Source organism: Mauremys mutica, chromosome 1 (genome assembly GCF_020497125.1).
Source record: "Mauremys mutica isolate MM-2020 ecotype Southern chromosome 1, ASM2049712v1, whole genome shotgun sequence".
Classification (NCBI taxonomy): Eukaryota; Metazoa; Chordata; order Testudines; family Geoemydidae; genus Mauremys; species Mauremys mutica.
This window is the reverse complement of record NC_059072.1, coordinates 145,838,207-145,855,708: the sequence shown is the minus strand read 5'-3', so window position 1 is coordinate 145,855,708 and position 17,502 is coordinate 145,838,207. Positions and strand designations below refer to the sequence as shown.

The 17,502-nt window shown below is 41.2% G+C and overlaps 1 protein-coding gene across 1 annotated transcript; it reads left to right on the top strand.

Moving 5' to 3' along the window:
- The first annotated feature begins 314 nt into the window (after positions 1 to 314).
- LOC123348116 (natural killer cells antigen CD94-like) lies at positions 315 to 15,741 on the top strand. Its single transcript, XM_044985488.1, has 8 exons — positions 315 to 422; positions 5,716 to 5,811; positions 9,767 to 9,862; positions 10,289 to 10,381; positions 12,413 to 12,580; positions 13,543 to 13,694; positions 14,673 to 14,776; positions 15,378 to 15,741. The coding sequence occupies exons 2-8, from the start codon at positions 5,718 to 5,720 to the stop codon at positions 15,493 to 15,495; spliced, it is 825 nt and encodes a 274-aa protein (XP_044841423.1). The 5' UTR covers positions 315 to 422; positions 5,716 to 5,717; the 3' UTR covers positions 15,496 to 15,741.
- Positions 15,742 to 17,502: the final 1,761 nt, after the last annotated feature.

The following is a 17,502-nucleotide window of genomic DNA, read 5'->3' as shown; positions in this document are numbered from 1 at the left end:
AAAGTTACTGAACTGGGGATTGGTCCTGCTTTGAGCAGGGGGTTGAACTAAATGACCTCCTGAGGTCCCTTCTAACCCTCATATTCTATGGTTCTATGATTCTATGATTCTAATTTCTTTTGAAGTTAAAACAACAGGTATTGTCAGTGATGGTTCAGCCATCTGAAGAGGAAAGTCTCTTTGTTCTCAGTGCTTTTGGACAAGGGCCGTGCCTCTCTAATCAGCTACATGAGCGCTTCCTGTGCGGTTTCAGCCGGAACACTGCAGAACAAATAATTATTCCTCTCTTGGCTGGTGCTGTCCCTCTTATAACAGGACACTCGAATGGTGATATCACACTGCCCATCTCTCTCCCTGTGGGCAAAGACAAGGCAAGTAGAAGATTTAAAACCTGGCTTGTAAACCTTCCAACACAAACAAAGGTAATACCAGTTTTTCTCCAGGGGCTTTCCTTTTTACTAAGGTAATTGCTATAGATTATCTCCCTTACCTGTCCTGTAATTCAGGAGATGAATAGCAGGATCAGGCCCTATAGATATAGGTACTAGATCTAGTCCCCAAAAGGGATACAAACATTTTTGTGGAAAGTTTTGTTTTTGTTTTGCAAAATTTTGAATGTAATTGAAACTTTAGAGGTGATTGAAAAAAGGGAGATGAGGAAATATGAAAAATAAAAAAAAACCCTCATTTGTTTTAATTTTGAAAAAAAATTAATTGTCAAAATTTGAAAAGTTTAAACCAGCTCTAGTTAATCGCTATTTATTATTTATATAAAATCATCGATGTGCGGGAAAGATTCCAGAGAGAAAAAGAGAATTCCTTGCCCAGTAGCCCATATAGTCTAAATAGAGGGGAGGGAAAGAGGGAAGTGTTCAAATGGCATGTTTCTTTTCCTGCACTCCTCTCTTCTGTAGTATTGGTTCCTTTCTAAGATTTCCCTATTTATCTCTGTGTTTTCATTGGGTTTGTAAGACTTGACTTTTTGTCTGGTTTTGCTCTCTATTTGCCCTTGCCTACTTTCTTTTTAACTAATTGCTTTTTTGCCCTTATGATTTCTTTCTTTCTTTATATTAATGTTATTTTAATCCTATCTCTCATACCATAGAGACAATTTTATATTGGCCAAAGGAATAGACTAGGGGTAACATTTTTCCAAAGGCACCTATACAAGTAGATAGGCATCTAATAGGATTTTGAAAAGCACCTAGGTACCTAACTCCCATGAGAATTATGTGCCTGGGTGCTTTTCAAAATCCTATTAGGTTCCTATCTACTTCTTTAGGTGCCTACATACCTTTTGAAAATCTGATCATAAGTGACTTCAGGAGTCTAAGTTAAATATTCATTGTGACTTAGGAATCTAGGAGCCTAACTCTCATTGACTTTCAATGACAAAGACACTCTTTAAAATATTACTCTAAATGAATTACAGCTAGATTGTGGTGTCTTTTATAACTCACATGTCTATGAGTCTATGATTCACTGAACTCTAGCATGGCCATTAAATATGCTTTAAATCAAATTCTAAAAGATTACAGAACTACGGATACTAGTGACTGGATTCTGGGAGGTGCTGAACCTGCTCTGAAATCCTTATGAAGTCAGCAGGCAATGAAGGAGATCTGCAATTCACAAGACTGGTTTCTAACACTACAATTCTATGCAATTTATATGCAATGGACAACTAGGAAAGCAGTTTTTTGTTTCATACCTTCCGACTGATGCCTTTTAGGGACCAAGTGTAAAGGATCTCTGTAAATAATTATTCTTAATGAGCACTGTTAATGACATATAGAAAAGGAAGATGGAAAGACTTAGAATTAGGATGTCTTATCACGCTTCAGTGAAGAACTGTTCTCTGAAGTCTACCTTACAAGGCTTTGTCCAGTCTAGTTTTAATTCTTTCAGGTTTTAACTGACTTAAGCCACATTATACAACATGGGATCTTGTAGGAAACCTTGAGCCCCCCAGTGTTAACTTTTTTCTGAGATGAAAAGTGACCTTTACTTCTACTCTGCTTTCTGCCTTGCACCCAGTTTTTGATCCATTACTACACTGTGCCTCTCACCCCATGACGACTTAGCCTCTTGTGTAGGACCTTCTCAAAGGCCTTTTTAAATTCTACAGAGATTATGCTAGCTGGTTCTCATAAAGAATTCTAAAAGTTTCATGAGACATGATTATCCTTTGCAGAATCTGTGCCGGTTAGACCCTATCATATCATGATCTTCCAGGTGTTTTGTTATTGTTTTAAATATCTTTACAACCAATTTACCAGGTACAGATATAAGGCTTGCTGATCTATATTTTCCTGGAGCTCTCCTAAAGCCTTTTTCAAATATAGGTACAACATTTGCTACCCTCAAATTATCTGTTTTTAATGAGACAGCATATTGTTGTTAGCAGCTGCTCAGGTAATTCATACTTGGGGCTCCTTCAGAACTCTTGAGATGTACCATCTAGGTTGGTGACTTACTGATTTATAAATAATTAGGTGACCCCAGCACCTCTTCTTCCCACAGTTCAATCTCTGTTACCAGAAAATGGCAGGTCAGGGTAGTAATTTCCCGCCCCCCATCTTCTGTGGTGAAGACTGATGCAAAGAAATCATTTCTCATTCTTAATCACTCCCTATAACTGCTGATTATTCAGCAGGCCCACAGATTCTTTTATAGGCTTTCTGCTTCTGCTAGACTTAAATAATCTCTTGTTTGTTTTTACACCTTTAGCTATTTGCTCTTCCAAATGCATTTTGAGTCTTCTAATTTTATTCTTACTTATTCCCTGCTGTAATTTATGATCCTCTTTATTGCCTTCAGTAGAGTCAGATTTCCAAATTTTGAAGTAACTCTCTTTGGCTTGAATTGCCTGTTGAATCCTACCATGTAGCCATATTGGCTTATTCCTTGCCTTTCTGGTTCTTTTTTCGTTTATTCTCTGAGACTCTATTATTGTTTAAGTAGCATCCATGCCATCTCTAGTGATTTTACTTTCTTTCTTTTCTCAGTGATGATAGGCCCCTTAGTGACTGTTAAACAACACACAACTTTAATTGAGTTCCATGGGAGTTAGGGTTTTTCTGCAATTCTTACATCAAGCCCTTAATCTTTCCTCATCAGTTAGTTCTTTTGTTGAATTTTACCTGAATTTCCTTTAATTAGTGGATATATTCATGGATTTAGAGGCTCTCAAATTTACACAAAGTATTTTAAGGAGAAGGCACAGCACTTCTAGAGTGCTAGAAGGCTGTCCTCTGATATACAGTACCATGACTGTACTTGCCATCTCCTTGTAACTATCTCTTCCCGGCTTCTTCTGACATGAGTCAAGCTATGAGTAGTTTCTTTAACATTCCATGAAGATGCACATAGATTTATACAGCAAAATATGGGGTTTAAAACATGTAGTTTACCTTTTTCAATAAAAATAAAGATGTGTTTTAGTTGCTTGCTCTTCAACATCCTTTGAGTAAACATGGAAGTAACCAAAGTATATTCAGTTTCACACAAGAACTTTGTTAAGGTGAAGTTAAAATTGCAGGGACACAGTATGAACATTAGAATTAACTAACCTCAAATAAAACAAACATCACACTAAGAACCCCAGGAAATGCAGAAGCTTGAAAGTGGATCCAGTTATTTTCAGAAGGCTTCTAAGGTGTTCTCCTTTGCTACAGATCTCAGATCTCACTAGGACCACAGGAATGGAGAGTGCAGTTTTGATTTCTCTCCCCATCAGTTCCTCCTGCTTTCTTCAGGTTCCCTTCCCATGTTCATATTTCCTCTGACATGTAAGGAGCACGTCTTCCTTCCTATAGGTATCAGAGATCCAGTGCTGAAGTGATGAGTGGAAGGGGAGAATGGGCTAGAACAGGAAGCTTATGTGGAGAATAGGGAGGGGACATTCCTCTACAGAGTTCTGCAAAAGAGGAGAAATCCCCACAAATAGACTAGTTTGGAAAGTGGGATTTTTTCAATGGAAAGTTTTGACTATTAATGGAAAAAAAAAACATTTTTACTTTTTGTCTGAAAATCTTTAATTGTACTAGTGGTTTTCTGTTTTGTCAGTTTTTTGCCCAAAATCTTCTGTGCATGGATGAAAATTTTGAGGATTGGATTTTGAGTTTTCTTCCTAAAAAAAAAAAAAGAAAAGCTGATCCTTCCCTCAAATGTTTATGTTCGGTCAAACCCCCAATTTACCATTACAAAAAAGTTATGATGGAAAATTTTCAGCTGGCTCTATCAGCAAACTTTAGGGAATTTAGCACTTCCTTTTGTGTGACTTTCAGTGGAAAATTTCTTTTCCCTCATTGACAAAGGTCCTCAGTAGTCAGGTTTCATTGTGAGCTCTTCCCTTGCAAAATGAGCAGCAATTGCCAGCAGTTATTTGATCTCTAGGGGAGTCTAGTAAATTAAATTGTATTTATTTATGTTTTTTTAATTACATGGCAAAAAGAAAATGTCTACAAGAATATTTGAACTGTAATGAAAAGCAATATTTTTAGGGTAGAAATATGACCAACAGCTTGTTTCAAATCCCTTCAAATTTTTCAGAAATTTTTTTACCTTGGACCAAGTTTTTTCATATCAATTTTAAGTCAAAGTTGCCTTTTTGGTGATTTATGTAGAGCCCCAAAATTGAACTTCTAATGGAAACTAAATTGCATCGGTAATTAGGTAGGGCCTGCATCAGTCTATAATATTTATATTTTTTTATAAATACAGGTAGTTACCAGGATCAGAAGGAGATAAAGTGCTCTATTCTTCACATGTTCTTATGCAACCCTCATGACCATATATCTGAGTACCTTTCAAAGGTGCGCTAAGGGAGGTTACTAACATCTATCACAGTTTGTACTTTTCTTCTCCCCGCATTGGGGGAAATTGTGTGAAAAGTGTAGTTTGGAGGGGGTGGGATTGTTTTCTTTTAAAATAAATTATATGTGCTCTGTGTTATATGTTTATGTTAGCCAAGACAAAGTGCGCCTTGCACTTGTAGCAGAAGATGGTGATATTTGAGGTGGTTCTTAGTTCCTGTGGAAGTTTCCTCCATGATCCCAGACTGGCCCTGAAAAAGCTCCGTCTCCTGAATAGACAAGTTTTGTCCTGGTGGTACAAAGTTCCATTGTGCCAAAGAAGCAGAGTTGTTGGTCACATGGCCTGATACTGGAGCTTTAGGCAATCTCTTTGGTATTGTGGGGCCAGGCATTGAGCATCATAAAGATAGGGACTGAGATCTTTAATTTGACCTGGCATTCTATAGGGAGCCATTACAGTGAGTGGAGGACTGGCGTGAGGTGCTTGCAGCAGCCTGTGTTGTTGAGAAGACATACTGCATCATTTTGTAGTTGTTGGAGTGTCCCGAGGCTGATGGCTTCATGCCTAGAGACAGACCATTGCTAGACCAGCCAGGAGGTGCCAAAAGTGTGTATATGTGAGGCCAAATCATCACCCACTGGGATGAGATGGAGTGGCCTAGGTAGCCATAAATGGTAGAATATGTTTCTTGTGGCCTTTGTTATGTGGGAGTTAAGTGTCCAAGAGCAACGCAGGAGCCCTCATACCGAGCCACTGAGCAGCTGTCCTGTTACATTGCTCCTGTTCATGTTGATGCTCTTACTGGCACTAAAAGCTCATTTCACTGAAGTACAAATCCCAATGTTCATTTCAGTTCACTAACCCCATCTCTGGAATTTCTGTCCCATAACCCACCAGAAATGAGTGAGCAGTCAGTGACCTATGTGGACCTCAGATTTCATACTCCTGCAGAGCAGAAGAGAAAACAAAGACCAAAGCACACCAGGATCATAGGTACTGTATATTTATAATCTCCTGAATCTATGTCTAACATTATGCTTTTACATTATGCTTTTAGTCCCACTCAACTCTCCCTCTTGAACTTTATCCTACAAATCCTAATGTTATACATCAAGAATCTGTGTCAGAGTTTTTTCTCAAATGCCAGTAAAACTATTTTGTTAGTTTTGTGTCAGTCTGTGTGATATAAAGGAGCCCTCCAGGTATGGGAAGGAGTTGGTTTTGTGCCTACAAAGCCCTGGAACACAATTATTTGATTATGAAGTAATAAACCCTTGTGTCACAGGGTGGTACTGGCCCTTTATCAGGGAAGAGACTAGTTCGCCTGTGACAGGTCAGCTGACCCCAGTTGGTCTATAGGAGAAGGCACCTGGGTGGATTGCTCTGTGAGCCAATATTTTCCATCTTGAGTTCCTTATTCAGGTTTTCCAGAACTTCCATGGCCTACAGCCTCACCATGGAATCTTTTTGCCAGTCAGCAAAGCTTTGGAGCCATCACTCATGAGAAAGGTCTCTTGGACCTGAGCATAAGCATAGACACGTTTCCAGGCTTAACTACATCTTTGACCTTCCTCTAGCTCTTCCTTGAGGGCACCCACTGAAGATTTTGGCTTCCCAGATGTCACATCTCTTGAGGCAGAGACTCACATCTAGCCTTCTGGAGGGTTAGGCCTTCAGTACCTCTGCACCTCATGACGGGGAAAGGAGTCGAGGAAAGCTGGCTGTATTTTAAAGAAACCTTATTGAGGTTGCAGGAACAAACCATCCCGATGTGTAGGAAGAAAAGTAAATATGGCAGGCGACCAGCTTGGCTTAACAGTGAAATCCTTGCTCGTCTTAAACACAAAAAAACAGCTTACAAGAAGTGGAAGATTGGACAAATAACCAGGGAGGAGTATAAAAGTATTGCTCAGGCATGCAGGTGTGAAATTAGGAAGGCCAAATCACACTTGGAGTTGCAGCTAACCGGAGATGTTAGGAGTAACAAGAAGGGTTTCTTTAGGTATGTTAGCAAAAGGAAGAAAGTCAAGGAAAGTGTGGGCCCCTTGCTGAATGAGGGAGGGAACCTAGTGACAGAGTATTTGGAGAAAGCTAGTGTACTAAATGCTTTTTTTGCCTCTGTCTTCACAGACAAGGTCAGCTCCCAGACAGCTGCACTCTGCAGCACGGTATGGGGAGGAGGTCACCAGCTCTCTGTGGAGAAAGAAGTAGTTCGGGACTATTTAGGAAAGCTGGACGAGCACAAGTCCATGGGGCCGGATGCGCTGCATCCGAGGGTGCTAAAGGAGTTGGCCAATGAGATTGCAGAGCAATTGGCCATTATCTTTGAAAAATCATGGCGATCGGGGGAGGTCCCGGATGACTGGAAAAAAGCTAATGTAGTGCCCATCTTTAAAAAAAGGGAAGGAAGATCCAGAGAACTACAGGCCAGTCAGTCTCACCTCAGTCCCTGGAAAAATCATGGAACAGGTCCTCAAGGAATCAATCCTGAACCACTTAAAGGAGGGGAAAGTGATCAGGAACAGTCAGCATGGATTCACCAAGGGCAAGTCATGCCTGACTAACCTAATTGCCTTCTATGATGAGATAACCGGCTCTGTGGATGAGGGGAAAGCAGTGGATGTGCTATTTCTGGACTTTAGCAAAGCTTTTGATACAGTCTCCCACAGTATTCTTGCCAGCAAGTTAAAGAAGTATGGGCTGGATGAATGGACGGTAAGGTGGACTGGCTAGATGGTCGGGCTCAACGGGTAGTGATCAATGGTTCCATGTCTAGTTGGCTGCCAGTATCAAGTGGAGTGCCCCAAGGGTCGGTGCTGGGGCCGGTTTTATTCAATATCTTCATTAACGATCTGGAGGATGGTGTGGACTGCACCCTTAGCAAGTTTGCAGATGACAATTGGGCCAAAAGAAATATGATGAGGTTCAACAAGGACAAGTGCAGAGTCCTGCACTTAGGACGGAAGAATCCCATGCACTGCTACAGACTAGGGACCGAATGGCTGGGCAGCAGTTCTGCAGAAAAGGACCTAGGGGTTACGGTGGACGAAAAGCTGAATATGAGTCAACAGTGTGCCCTTGTTGCCAAGAAGGCTAATGGCATGTTGGGTTGTACAAGTAGTGGCATTTCCAGCAGATCGAGGGATGTGATCATTCCCCTCTACTCAGCACTGGTGAGGCCTCATTTGGAGTACTGTGTCCAGTTTTGGGCCCCACACTACAAGAAGGATGTGGATAAATTGGAGAGAGTCCAGCGGAGGGCAACAAAAATGATTAGGGGGCTGGAGCACATGACTTATGAGGAGAGGCTGAGGGAACTGGGATTGTTTAGTCTGCAGAAGAGAAGAATGAGGGGGGGATTTGATAGCTGCTTTCAACTACCTGAAAGGGGGTTCCAAAGAGGATGGATCTAGACTGTTCTCAGTGGTAGAAGATGACAGAACAAGGAGTAATGGTCTCAAGTTGCAGAGGGGGAGGTTTAGGTTGGACATTAGGAAAAGCTTTTTCACTAGTAGGGTGGTGAAGAACTGGAATGGGTTACCTAGGGAGGTAGTGGAATCTCCTTCCTTAGAGGTTTTTAAGGTCAGGCTTGACAAAGCCCTGGCTGGGATGATTTAGTTGGGTTTGGTCCTGCTTTGAGCAGGGGGTTGGACTAGATGACCTCCTGAGGTCCCTTCCAACCCTGAGATTCAATGATTCTATTCTATGATTCATTGTGATTTCCTAGCAGGTCTGATCGGGGTCCAGCACCTGCAGTTAACTCTTTTACAAGGGCTATAACAATGTATTCCAGTTACCAACCAACCTTCACAAAGCAAACTGTATTTATTCTTAGGGAAAAAGCATTAAAGAGAAAACATATTTTAAAACAATAAAAGAACCTATATGTATGCTAAAAGCTTACCTGAGGTCACCTCCAGCTCCAACACAGGGCTCAGGGTGAGTCTTTCAAACTCTTGGTCCCGAATTCATGTCAGTTTTTATAATCAGAAGCCAGATACCCAACTGGACAGTTCAACCGTTACTTTGTACAGCTCAGGCCTTTGATCTGCAGTTTCTGAGAACAGGTAATCCCCAGTCAATGGCTCTCTCCTCAGGGTATAGCTTCAAAAGGTCAGGTTTTTTTGAAGATAGCAGAATTTAATAAGAAACAAATGTTGTACTCACCACCTTACTATGTGCTTTCTGTCCAGGATGGACATACTCTAACTGGCTACAGCCTTTGGGACAAATCCTGATGTCCTTACTAAATTTTACTCAGTCTTACTTGTCCATTACTGCAGGGGAAAAAAATCAGGGCCAGATTCTGATTCCTTTCCTTATTCATATTCACAGAATAAGATACAACTCAACATGAGTCACAACTGAAGAATCTGACTCTCAGAGAATTCACCCCTTCTTCTGTTCATGACTTCCCTGAGAACAGGCTTCAGTTTTTAAAAGATGGGTTTCTATATGAAATTATTCAGTGTGTAGTTTATGTTCCAAGCTTGTAGTAGTCCGTCAACTATTTGCAGTGGTTACTGCTTCAAGAATTCACTGTTCATACTTCACTATTGGATCAATGTGATCGGTCACCTAAGTCACACGTTATTGTTTCTGCTTCCTAATTGGATGACTCTGATAAAGGTCAAATTGGAAATCTGACACAATTTTGAACAATGTGTGTAATTAACCAGTGGAACCGGTAAGCAAGGAATGTGATAATTCTCCACCATTTGGAATCTTTAAATGAAGATTTACTCTCTTTCTAAAAGATATGTCCCAATTCAAACACAAGTTATTAGTCTTGGAAACAGGTAATACAGGGTGAGGTTCTATGGTCTGTGTTACATTACACAGGAACTCAGACCTGATGCTCATAATGGTGTCTTCCAGCCTTAACAGTTATGAAGTTATGTTCGCACCTACTGTGATGACAATTTCATAGAGCTGTCTTTCCATCCAGAAACCAGCAAGCAGGAAATAACCTACTCTGATCTGAAGTTTCACACTCCTTCAAAGCAGCAGAGGCAACAAAGACCTACAAGTGCAGAGAGCAAAGGTATTATACAGTATGAGCTTCTGGCTCCTTACTTTCTTTTATCAAAGTGTTCATAGTCAAACATCCTCCTCCTGGAGTAGCCGCGGCCCATGGCCTCATGTTTAAGGAACAATAAAATTAGAATTTTGTTTACTGTGGAAGGAAATGGCATGTTAATGGGAGCTCACTTAGGACCACACTGCGCCAATGCCTGGGCAGAAATTGGGATGTGACAGATCTGGACTTCACCAGGAGCGATTGTTTTCTCCATGTCTTCTCAGTTCACACAAGATTTATTGAGCACATATTCAATAGCTATTATTATTGGATTGGTTTAGCTCCATACAGGTGGGTTCTGGCTTTGGTAGACTGGTGTGGCTGAGAGTTCTGCCCTGATACCAGAGATCTAGTCATTTTTGCTTTCATTTTCTCTTTTATTTCTGTTAGACTCTCCTCCATCTTCACCATGGCTCATTACAGTGATTCTGGGGCTCCTCTGCCTGGCTTTGCTAGTAACTGCAGGGGTTTTGGGTGCCAAGTGTAAGTATTTGCCAAGAAGGCAACAAACCATTATCTGAACCATTATAACATTTAGAAGGGATATTCTAATAAGTATTTGAGTGATATGTGTAAATGCATGTGTGAGGCCCTGTCATAGTTTGCATTACTTTGTGAAAAACAATATTCAGAACCTGTAGCCTGCTGAGCTGTGATTTGAATTTTACCAGTAAAACATGTGAGAACCTGAAATGCCTTTAAGGGTGTGTCTACATAGCATTTTGGAACAAGCAGTAGCAAGCCTTTTAGCCCAGGTCAACAGACTCAGGCCTGGTCTACACTTGGGGGAGAGGGGGATCGATCTAAGATACGCAACTTCAGCTATGCGAGAATAGCGTAGCTGAAGTCCATGTATCTTAGATCGACTTACCTCCCGTCCTCACGGCGCGGGATCAACCTCCACGGCTCCCCCGTCGACTCCGCTTCCGCCTCTCACCCTGGTGGAGTTCTGGAGTCGACGGGGAGTGCGTTCGGGGATCGATTTATCGCGTCTAGATGAGACATGATAAATCAGTCCCTGATAGATCACTAACCGCCAGTCCGGTGGGTAGTGTGGACGTACCCTAAGGCTAGCAGGACTTGCACTAATGCTCTACAAATACCTATATAGACACCACTTTGAAGCTACGTCTTGTGCTGCAGCTCCAGCTCTGAATCCTAGGGAGAGGGGTGGTCCTAAGACTGAAGTCTGATTTAAGACTAAAGTTGATTTGAAACTCTGACTACAGTTTAAATGTGGTTAGAAATGGCATCATGACTAGGACTGGGTGAATTTTTTTTCAGTGAATATTTTATTAGCCAAAAAAAGCATTTTTCCACGCACTGAAACTATTAATGAATTTGGATAGAATTTGTTAAATAGTTTTGGGCAAAAAAAATATTTTTTTAAAAAAGTGAAATGGTTTGAGAATGAAAAGTATGAAAAATATCTGAAAACAAAACTAAAGGAAGAACTGAAATAAATATTTTGGATTGAAAAACACCCTTAAAATGAAGTGAACCACAACCCCCAAATTTTTTGTTTTGTTTCAGTTTTTTCATTTTATTTTGGCTGCCTTTAGCTCTGAAATTAATTTTTTTGTTTGTTTGTTTTGTTTTGGCAAGAAAAAGTGAAAAAAATAAGTTTTGGTTAAAAAATAATCAATTTTTGTTCCAGATTTTTCAGCTCCAAACCAAAAAAATAATGATTAATTCAGCTTTAACCGTGCTACAGAACTGCGTGGCTCCATATTTTGTGCTTCTGAATGGTTTCCTGATTTTTCAATTTTGCTCAGTTTGCCAGTTCAAATGTGAAATGTCATTCTGTTCTCACTTACATCAGTGTAAATTATGAGAACAGCTAGCCAGGAAATTTAAACAAAAAGACATTTTGACAAAAACATTTTTGGCACATATTCTGTTAGCCAGATTTTAAACCTATGGAGATTATTTTGTAAATGGCAAAGCAGTGTTACACCAATTCCTTAATTCCTTTAACTTCAGAATAAAACTGAAATTCCACATTGTGTAACCCACTAATGAGTGTGGGTTACGTCTCCCTTTGTGCTGATCCACAGAGGATATGACTTGTTACAGCACATGACTAGTGACCTTTCTGTCTTTGGGTATGTCTATGCTATGGATACTGTACCAGCATAGCTAAATTGTCATAGCTATGCTGGCATAACCCCAAAGTGTAGACGTGGTAGCAGCGTAACATTCTTCCATTTACATAGCTGTATCTGTGCTGGGGTTAAGTTGGTATAATTACATGATTTGGGTAATGTTTTTTTCACACTCCTGACTACTGTAGCTATGTTGACCTGTCCGTCCAGGGTAGACTAGGTCTTTGCACTCAAATTGTATCAGTTCATGCTTTTTAGCTCAGAAGGTCTCCAGTTCAAGCCCCAGTATGTAAGCCATAATGACAACTGTCACAATCGCTGTTAGCATCCTTATAATGCAAAAGGCAAACAATTTATAATAAGTGTATTGAATTTTGTTTTAACTGATTTCTTGGGATGTGGATTTAAGTTCTCCAGGCTTCCCTTCAAGTGAGAAGACAGAATGAGGAACTTATCGAGAAACAGGCTATTCTGAAAAACTTCACCCAGTTGCAGGAAACCCTGAAAAACTGCATGCAACAAAGAGATGATCTCCAAGCCAATAACACAGAACTCTCAAATGTTGTGAATAGGGAAGGTATCAATCAGAGCTCACTCTTTTGTTATATCCTTTATGGTAATATTGTTGCTTAATCAGAATCCAGCTCTCCTTGTCCTTATTAACAACAAAAGGTACTTCTGCCCCTATGCACAAAATGTACAAGGGCCTCATCTAAATATTAATTACATGGAAAGCTACAAACAAATCTTAGCAAAAATATGGTGTCCTAAACAGTGGACATAATCAATGATCCCTGACTCACTAGCTTCAAAGTAGGGGAACCTGGGTGGCTCCTTCCCAACTTACATCTCTCAACAGTACAAGGGAAAGACACTGATAAACAGAGGGATTTTGACAAATGCAACAGACAAATAGGCTGCTGCACATAGAGACCCTCATGCACTTCCCTCCCACAGCGTTGACACTGCGCTAGCTTGGATATCAGGTTTTCATCCTAGTCAACATCATCGTTGATATCACTTTGAAAACCAGGCCATGATGACGATGACTCATCTGCAACAGAAGCAAGTTGTTCAGAAAGGCATCTCACTGTTGCTAGCTCCTGCACAATTACTCTCATTATTTGAATGGATCTGGATGGGAAACAAGTTTCCTGTCCCATGAGCACTTTTGAGAATTCAAAATTTTCCCATTTCATGTTGGGATAAAACCAAGACCTTTCTACGTTTTCTATGAAAAAACAGAGAAACCCCAGAGCAACCAATAGCCTGGTGTTGAGGGGTCTCACGCGGGATGAGGGAGAATCAGGGTTAAGTCCCTGCTCTGCCTGATTCAGAAAAGAGCCTTGACCCAAGTATCCCATATGCCAGGTTATTTTTCGGGCACCAACATCAGCTTCATCCTAGCTGGCAAGACAAACACTACATTCCCAGTGAGAAATATACACACTAGCTAGTACACGGTGACATTCAGTATCAAACTGTGTCGCACCCATCAATAGAGAAATATGCCGGGTCTATATTGCTCTCTTTTTCAAGGAGATAAATGCAGCTCTTGCCCTAAGGGTTGGATACAGCATAGAGGGAAGTGTTACCATTTTACACATGAAAGGAGCACCTGGCAGAAGAGTCGAGAATACTGCTCGTCTCGTGGCTTCAGACTGCTGAGGATAGAGAACGAGGAAGAACTGGTAGGGAATTTACCCTTTGCCTTATTTTCCTGTATTTTCCAAACTATACTTGCCCAATATCCATCTGGTGGTGAAATGGGATATGGGTATAAAATGAAAAATAACACTGGCAGGGTAAAATGACCCTCTAAACTGCTTGTGTTGTATTCAGAGCTGTGTCCCCAAGAGACACTGGGCAAATTTTGGGCACCAGAGAAGGAGAGAATGCAAATTTTATCACTGACTTCAGGAGTGATTAAAGGGAGTGTATAGCATGAGGAAGGCAAAGAGTCCTTTCCTAGAGTCTGAGTCTCCTCTCACTCAGGGGCGGCTCCAGGCACCAGCACGCCAAGCACGTGCTTGGGGCGGCAAGCCACTGGGGGCGCTCTGCTGGTTGCCAGGAGGGCGGCAGGCAGGCTGCCTTTGGCGGATTGCCTGCAGGCTGCCTTTGGCGGATTGTCCCGCGGCTTCGGCAGACCTCCCGCAGGCGTGCCTGCCATGCTTGGGAGGGGAAAATGCCTAGATCCACCCCTGCTCTCACTCCATCATGAATCAGGACTTCCTCCACTGAAGTCAATGAAATGAAACCCATCTGAGAATAAAATCAAGCTTTTTCTCTCTTTAACAGAGGCTGGAAATGCTGTTGGGTTAGTGTCTGTGCTGATTGGGAAGAGAATTTCTCATCTTTCTCATTAGTGATACCCCTGGCTGATGGGACAATTGTGTTGACTTATTCTCCAGGGTAACCTATCAGTTCTTCTCAGCCAGGACGGTAGCTGTGTTTCTTCCCGTGAGAGACAGGTGCAGATTAAATTGGGCAAAAAGATCCATAAAATCTATGGCTGACTTTTCTGGAGAAAATGGGGTGTGATTGGCTAATGTATGGGCATTACAACACACTGGTCCTGTTTGGGACACATCAACCTCATTCTCATCCCTGTTATCCATACACCTACCAATGGGGATTGATGTAAATGATTTAGTCTTGTTCCCAAACAGGATTTCATAAACAGACTGGCGTGTTTTCACTGGATTGGGCTATTCCGTATGGGAGCTGCTACAAGCTGGCTGTGGGAGGATGGCACAGCTTATTCCACTGACCTGTAAGTCTCTGGCAGATCTAGAAGTTGTTCACTTGTGTTTTACATCCTTGTGTATTTCTTACAGAATGTGCACTCTGGCATTGCTACTGAACATATAGAATTATTGTGTATTTTTTACTTTTACAAATTCTCACAGGAAGGAGTGGTGCTATTTGGATTTTTTAAATCTAAATGAATAAACATATTAAAACAATTGAATAACATTAACAGTGGTAGGTGTAACTCTGTCTGAGCTACAAATGAATATAGACATTCACAGATATTCTAAAATGGGATATTTCAAAGCTGAAACATTGACTAAGGTTGATGCCACCATTACACTTAATGAGAAAAAGAAGAGAACATTAAATTGTACAACAACTGCAGTAAATAGAAAACAAGAGGCCATCTCAGCTAAATTAACACTCTCACACCAAAAAAAATTCCAAATCACAAAGAAATGCTTTTCATAGCTCAGTTTGCAGGACATGTTATTCTGAGAAGTGAAATTAATGGGTAAGATAAGTTAACCCCAATATTTAGGCAGCCAAATGCAATGACACTGTTTGTGATTTAAAAAAAAATGGCATGGCTGAGTGTTAAATGTAGCTTTCCACCCCAGGTTCCAAGTAAAGAAGAAAGAGCCTGGAGAGGCCTGTGTACTTTTGAATGCAGGAGAAGCCTCCTCCTATAATTGTACACAACGATATCGCTGTATTTGTGAGAAGAGAGCTGCTTAGCTGAAGCCTGAGGATCACAGCATCCGAGACACACATCCTGGGATGTTCCAAAGACAAAGAGAAATCACTTCAATTTGCTGTGTTACCATTCAGACTGAGGGGCTGCAGTTTCAGGTGATAAAACACACAGCAGACTGTCAAGATGCAGGGCAGAGACCCCAAACTGGAATCTTCTCCAACCAACCAGAGCACTCCCACCATACTAAATGACTGTCATTCCTATCTGGGTTGATAAGAGTTGATTTCAGAGGCCATTAGTGCAAATATTAATAAATACTTTGTAAAAAATATAGAGTGTTATTTGTGCACTGGGTGTTTTAAGGAAAAAAAAAACAATTTTCCCCAAAGAGCTTAGAGTGTAAATTCAAACAAAATACAATCAATGAGGCTGATACAGAGACAAAAGAAGAATGGGAGAGGAAGAGAATCACCAACTTGGTGACTGGGGATTGAGCTGGGGATGTCTAGAGCTAAAAGCCTGAGTCAGAGAAATAACTCCCCAGCTGGCAGCTGTAACACACTCACATGGTCTGTGGGCTGGGCACACAGGGGTATGTGTCACTCACACTGAACAGTGGGTTACATACTTTCCCTGAACAGAGAAAGCTGGTCTCACATGTCTCAGGCTCACAGCAGTGTGAATCCCAGATCAGCTTCCACTTTATAGCAACTGTAATCTTGGTTACGTCCACGGGTTGAACTGGAGGCCTGCAGAGCTAACATCATGAATCTCTACAGCTTGAGTTGTTCTTAAACAAATGAAGTGCTTAAATTTGGCACTGTTACCCTTCCTGCAGTGGCTCACAACTATGAGTGTCAACATTAGGGCAGGCTGTCAAGGAGCAGGGCAGAGATCCCAAACTGGCTGTGTGTTCTATAATTAGATTTCACAAACCCAGTAACAAGTGTGAACTCCTAAAGCATTATAACTGCCTTACTATGGAGTCACAGACCAGTCCCCTGGAGAATTCCAGTCTATCTTGCCACCCAGGAAACTGGACTATGTGATAATTGGTTACTTTATCAAAACCAGAACAATATTCAGGTTACTCCCAGTACCAAAGGACCAATCTGGGAGCTTTGTGCTGAATGTTGGGAAAACAGAGCTGTCCCTCCTCCCCTCCTGTTTGCGCACTTTACGGATGCTTGTTTAGAATCCCAGTCTAAATATGTTTGAATCTATTTTCTGGAATGTTCACAGTCTCCTTCAGTAACCTGTTTGTTCAGAATTTTTTAACAAGAATTGAAATGACAATAAGAGATGAAGGGCTGGATTCCTAGCGGGTGTGACTTGATATAGAGCCACTGAAGTCAATGAAACTTCACCAGATCATACCAGCTGAAGATCTTGCCCAAGCTGGTCTTAGTTTCACAGGGCCAGGTTAGCCCCTGCCAGCCCCAGAATCAGGGAGAAGTCAGCAGGCCAAGTCCTTCCAATGGTTCCCTAAGGCTTGGGCCCTCTGTGGATCAGGGATCCTGTTTAAAACCAGGCTATTTATCCATAAATCCTTTCATTGACTGTTGGTCTGTAGAGAATCCACTTTGAACTAATATGTGGCAATCTCTCCTTGTGGCTACAAAGGGCTCATGACCTGTGAAATTACATTAGCGCCCACGTGCTCCTGGTGCAGTTACATCCAATTCCACAAAAGCATGGACACAGCAACATTTTTAATACAATGTACCCCAAAGGTATTAAACCTAATTCAATATGATTTAAACTTTACTGAATTGAGTTACCTTAATGCCATAAGGTGTCTACAGGATAGTGCCAGTCTGTCACACCCTTGCACAACCTACACAAGGGAGGGAGGGGGCTTCAGTGAGCTTGGGATCAAGCCCTAAATGTACTTGAATAAGGTCACTTTTACACCCTATTAGCTGAAAGTCTGGAGATATGAGAGCAGCTTCTCCAAACATTCCAGGGTTCTGATTACTTAAGCTTTGATCTTGTAGTTACTGTACTGTACTGTGTGGTAGTGTAAAGCAAGGTCATAATCTTGATTT

What these genes read in the sequence shown, in the direction of transcription:
- LOC123348116 (XM_044985488.1), top strand. Translation starts at nt 5,718, where the DNA reads ATGAGTGAGCAGTCAGTGACCTATGTGGACCTCAGATTTCATACTCCT. An exon ending in AAAGCACACCAGGATCATAG is followed by an intron (nt 5,812 to 9,766) that starts GTACTGTATATT and finishes CTTTCCATCCAG; the next exon opens with AAACCAGCAAGCAGGAAATA. An exon ending in TACAAGTGCAGAGAGCAAAG is followed by an intron (nt 9,863 to 10,288) that starts GTATTATACAGT and finishes TATTTCTGTTAG; the next exon opens with ACTCTCCTCCATCTTCACCA.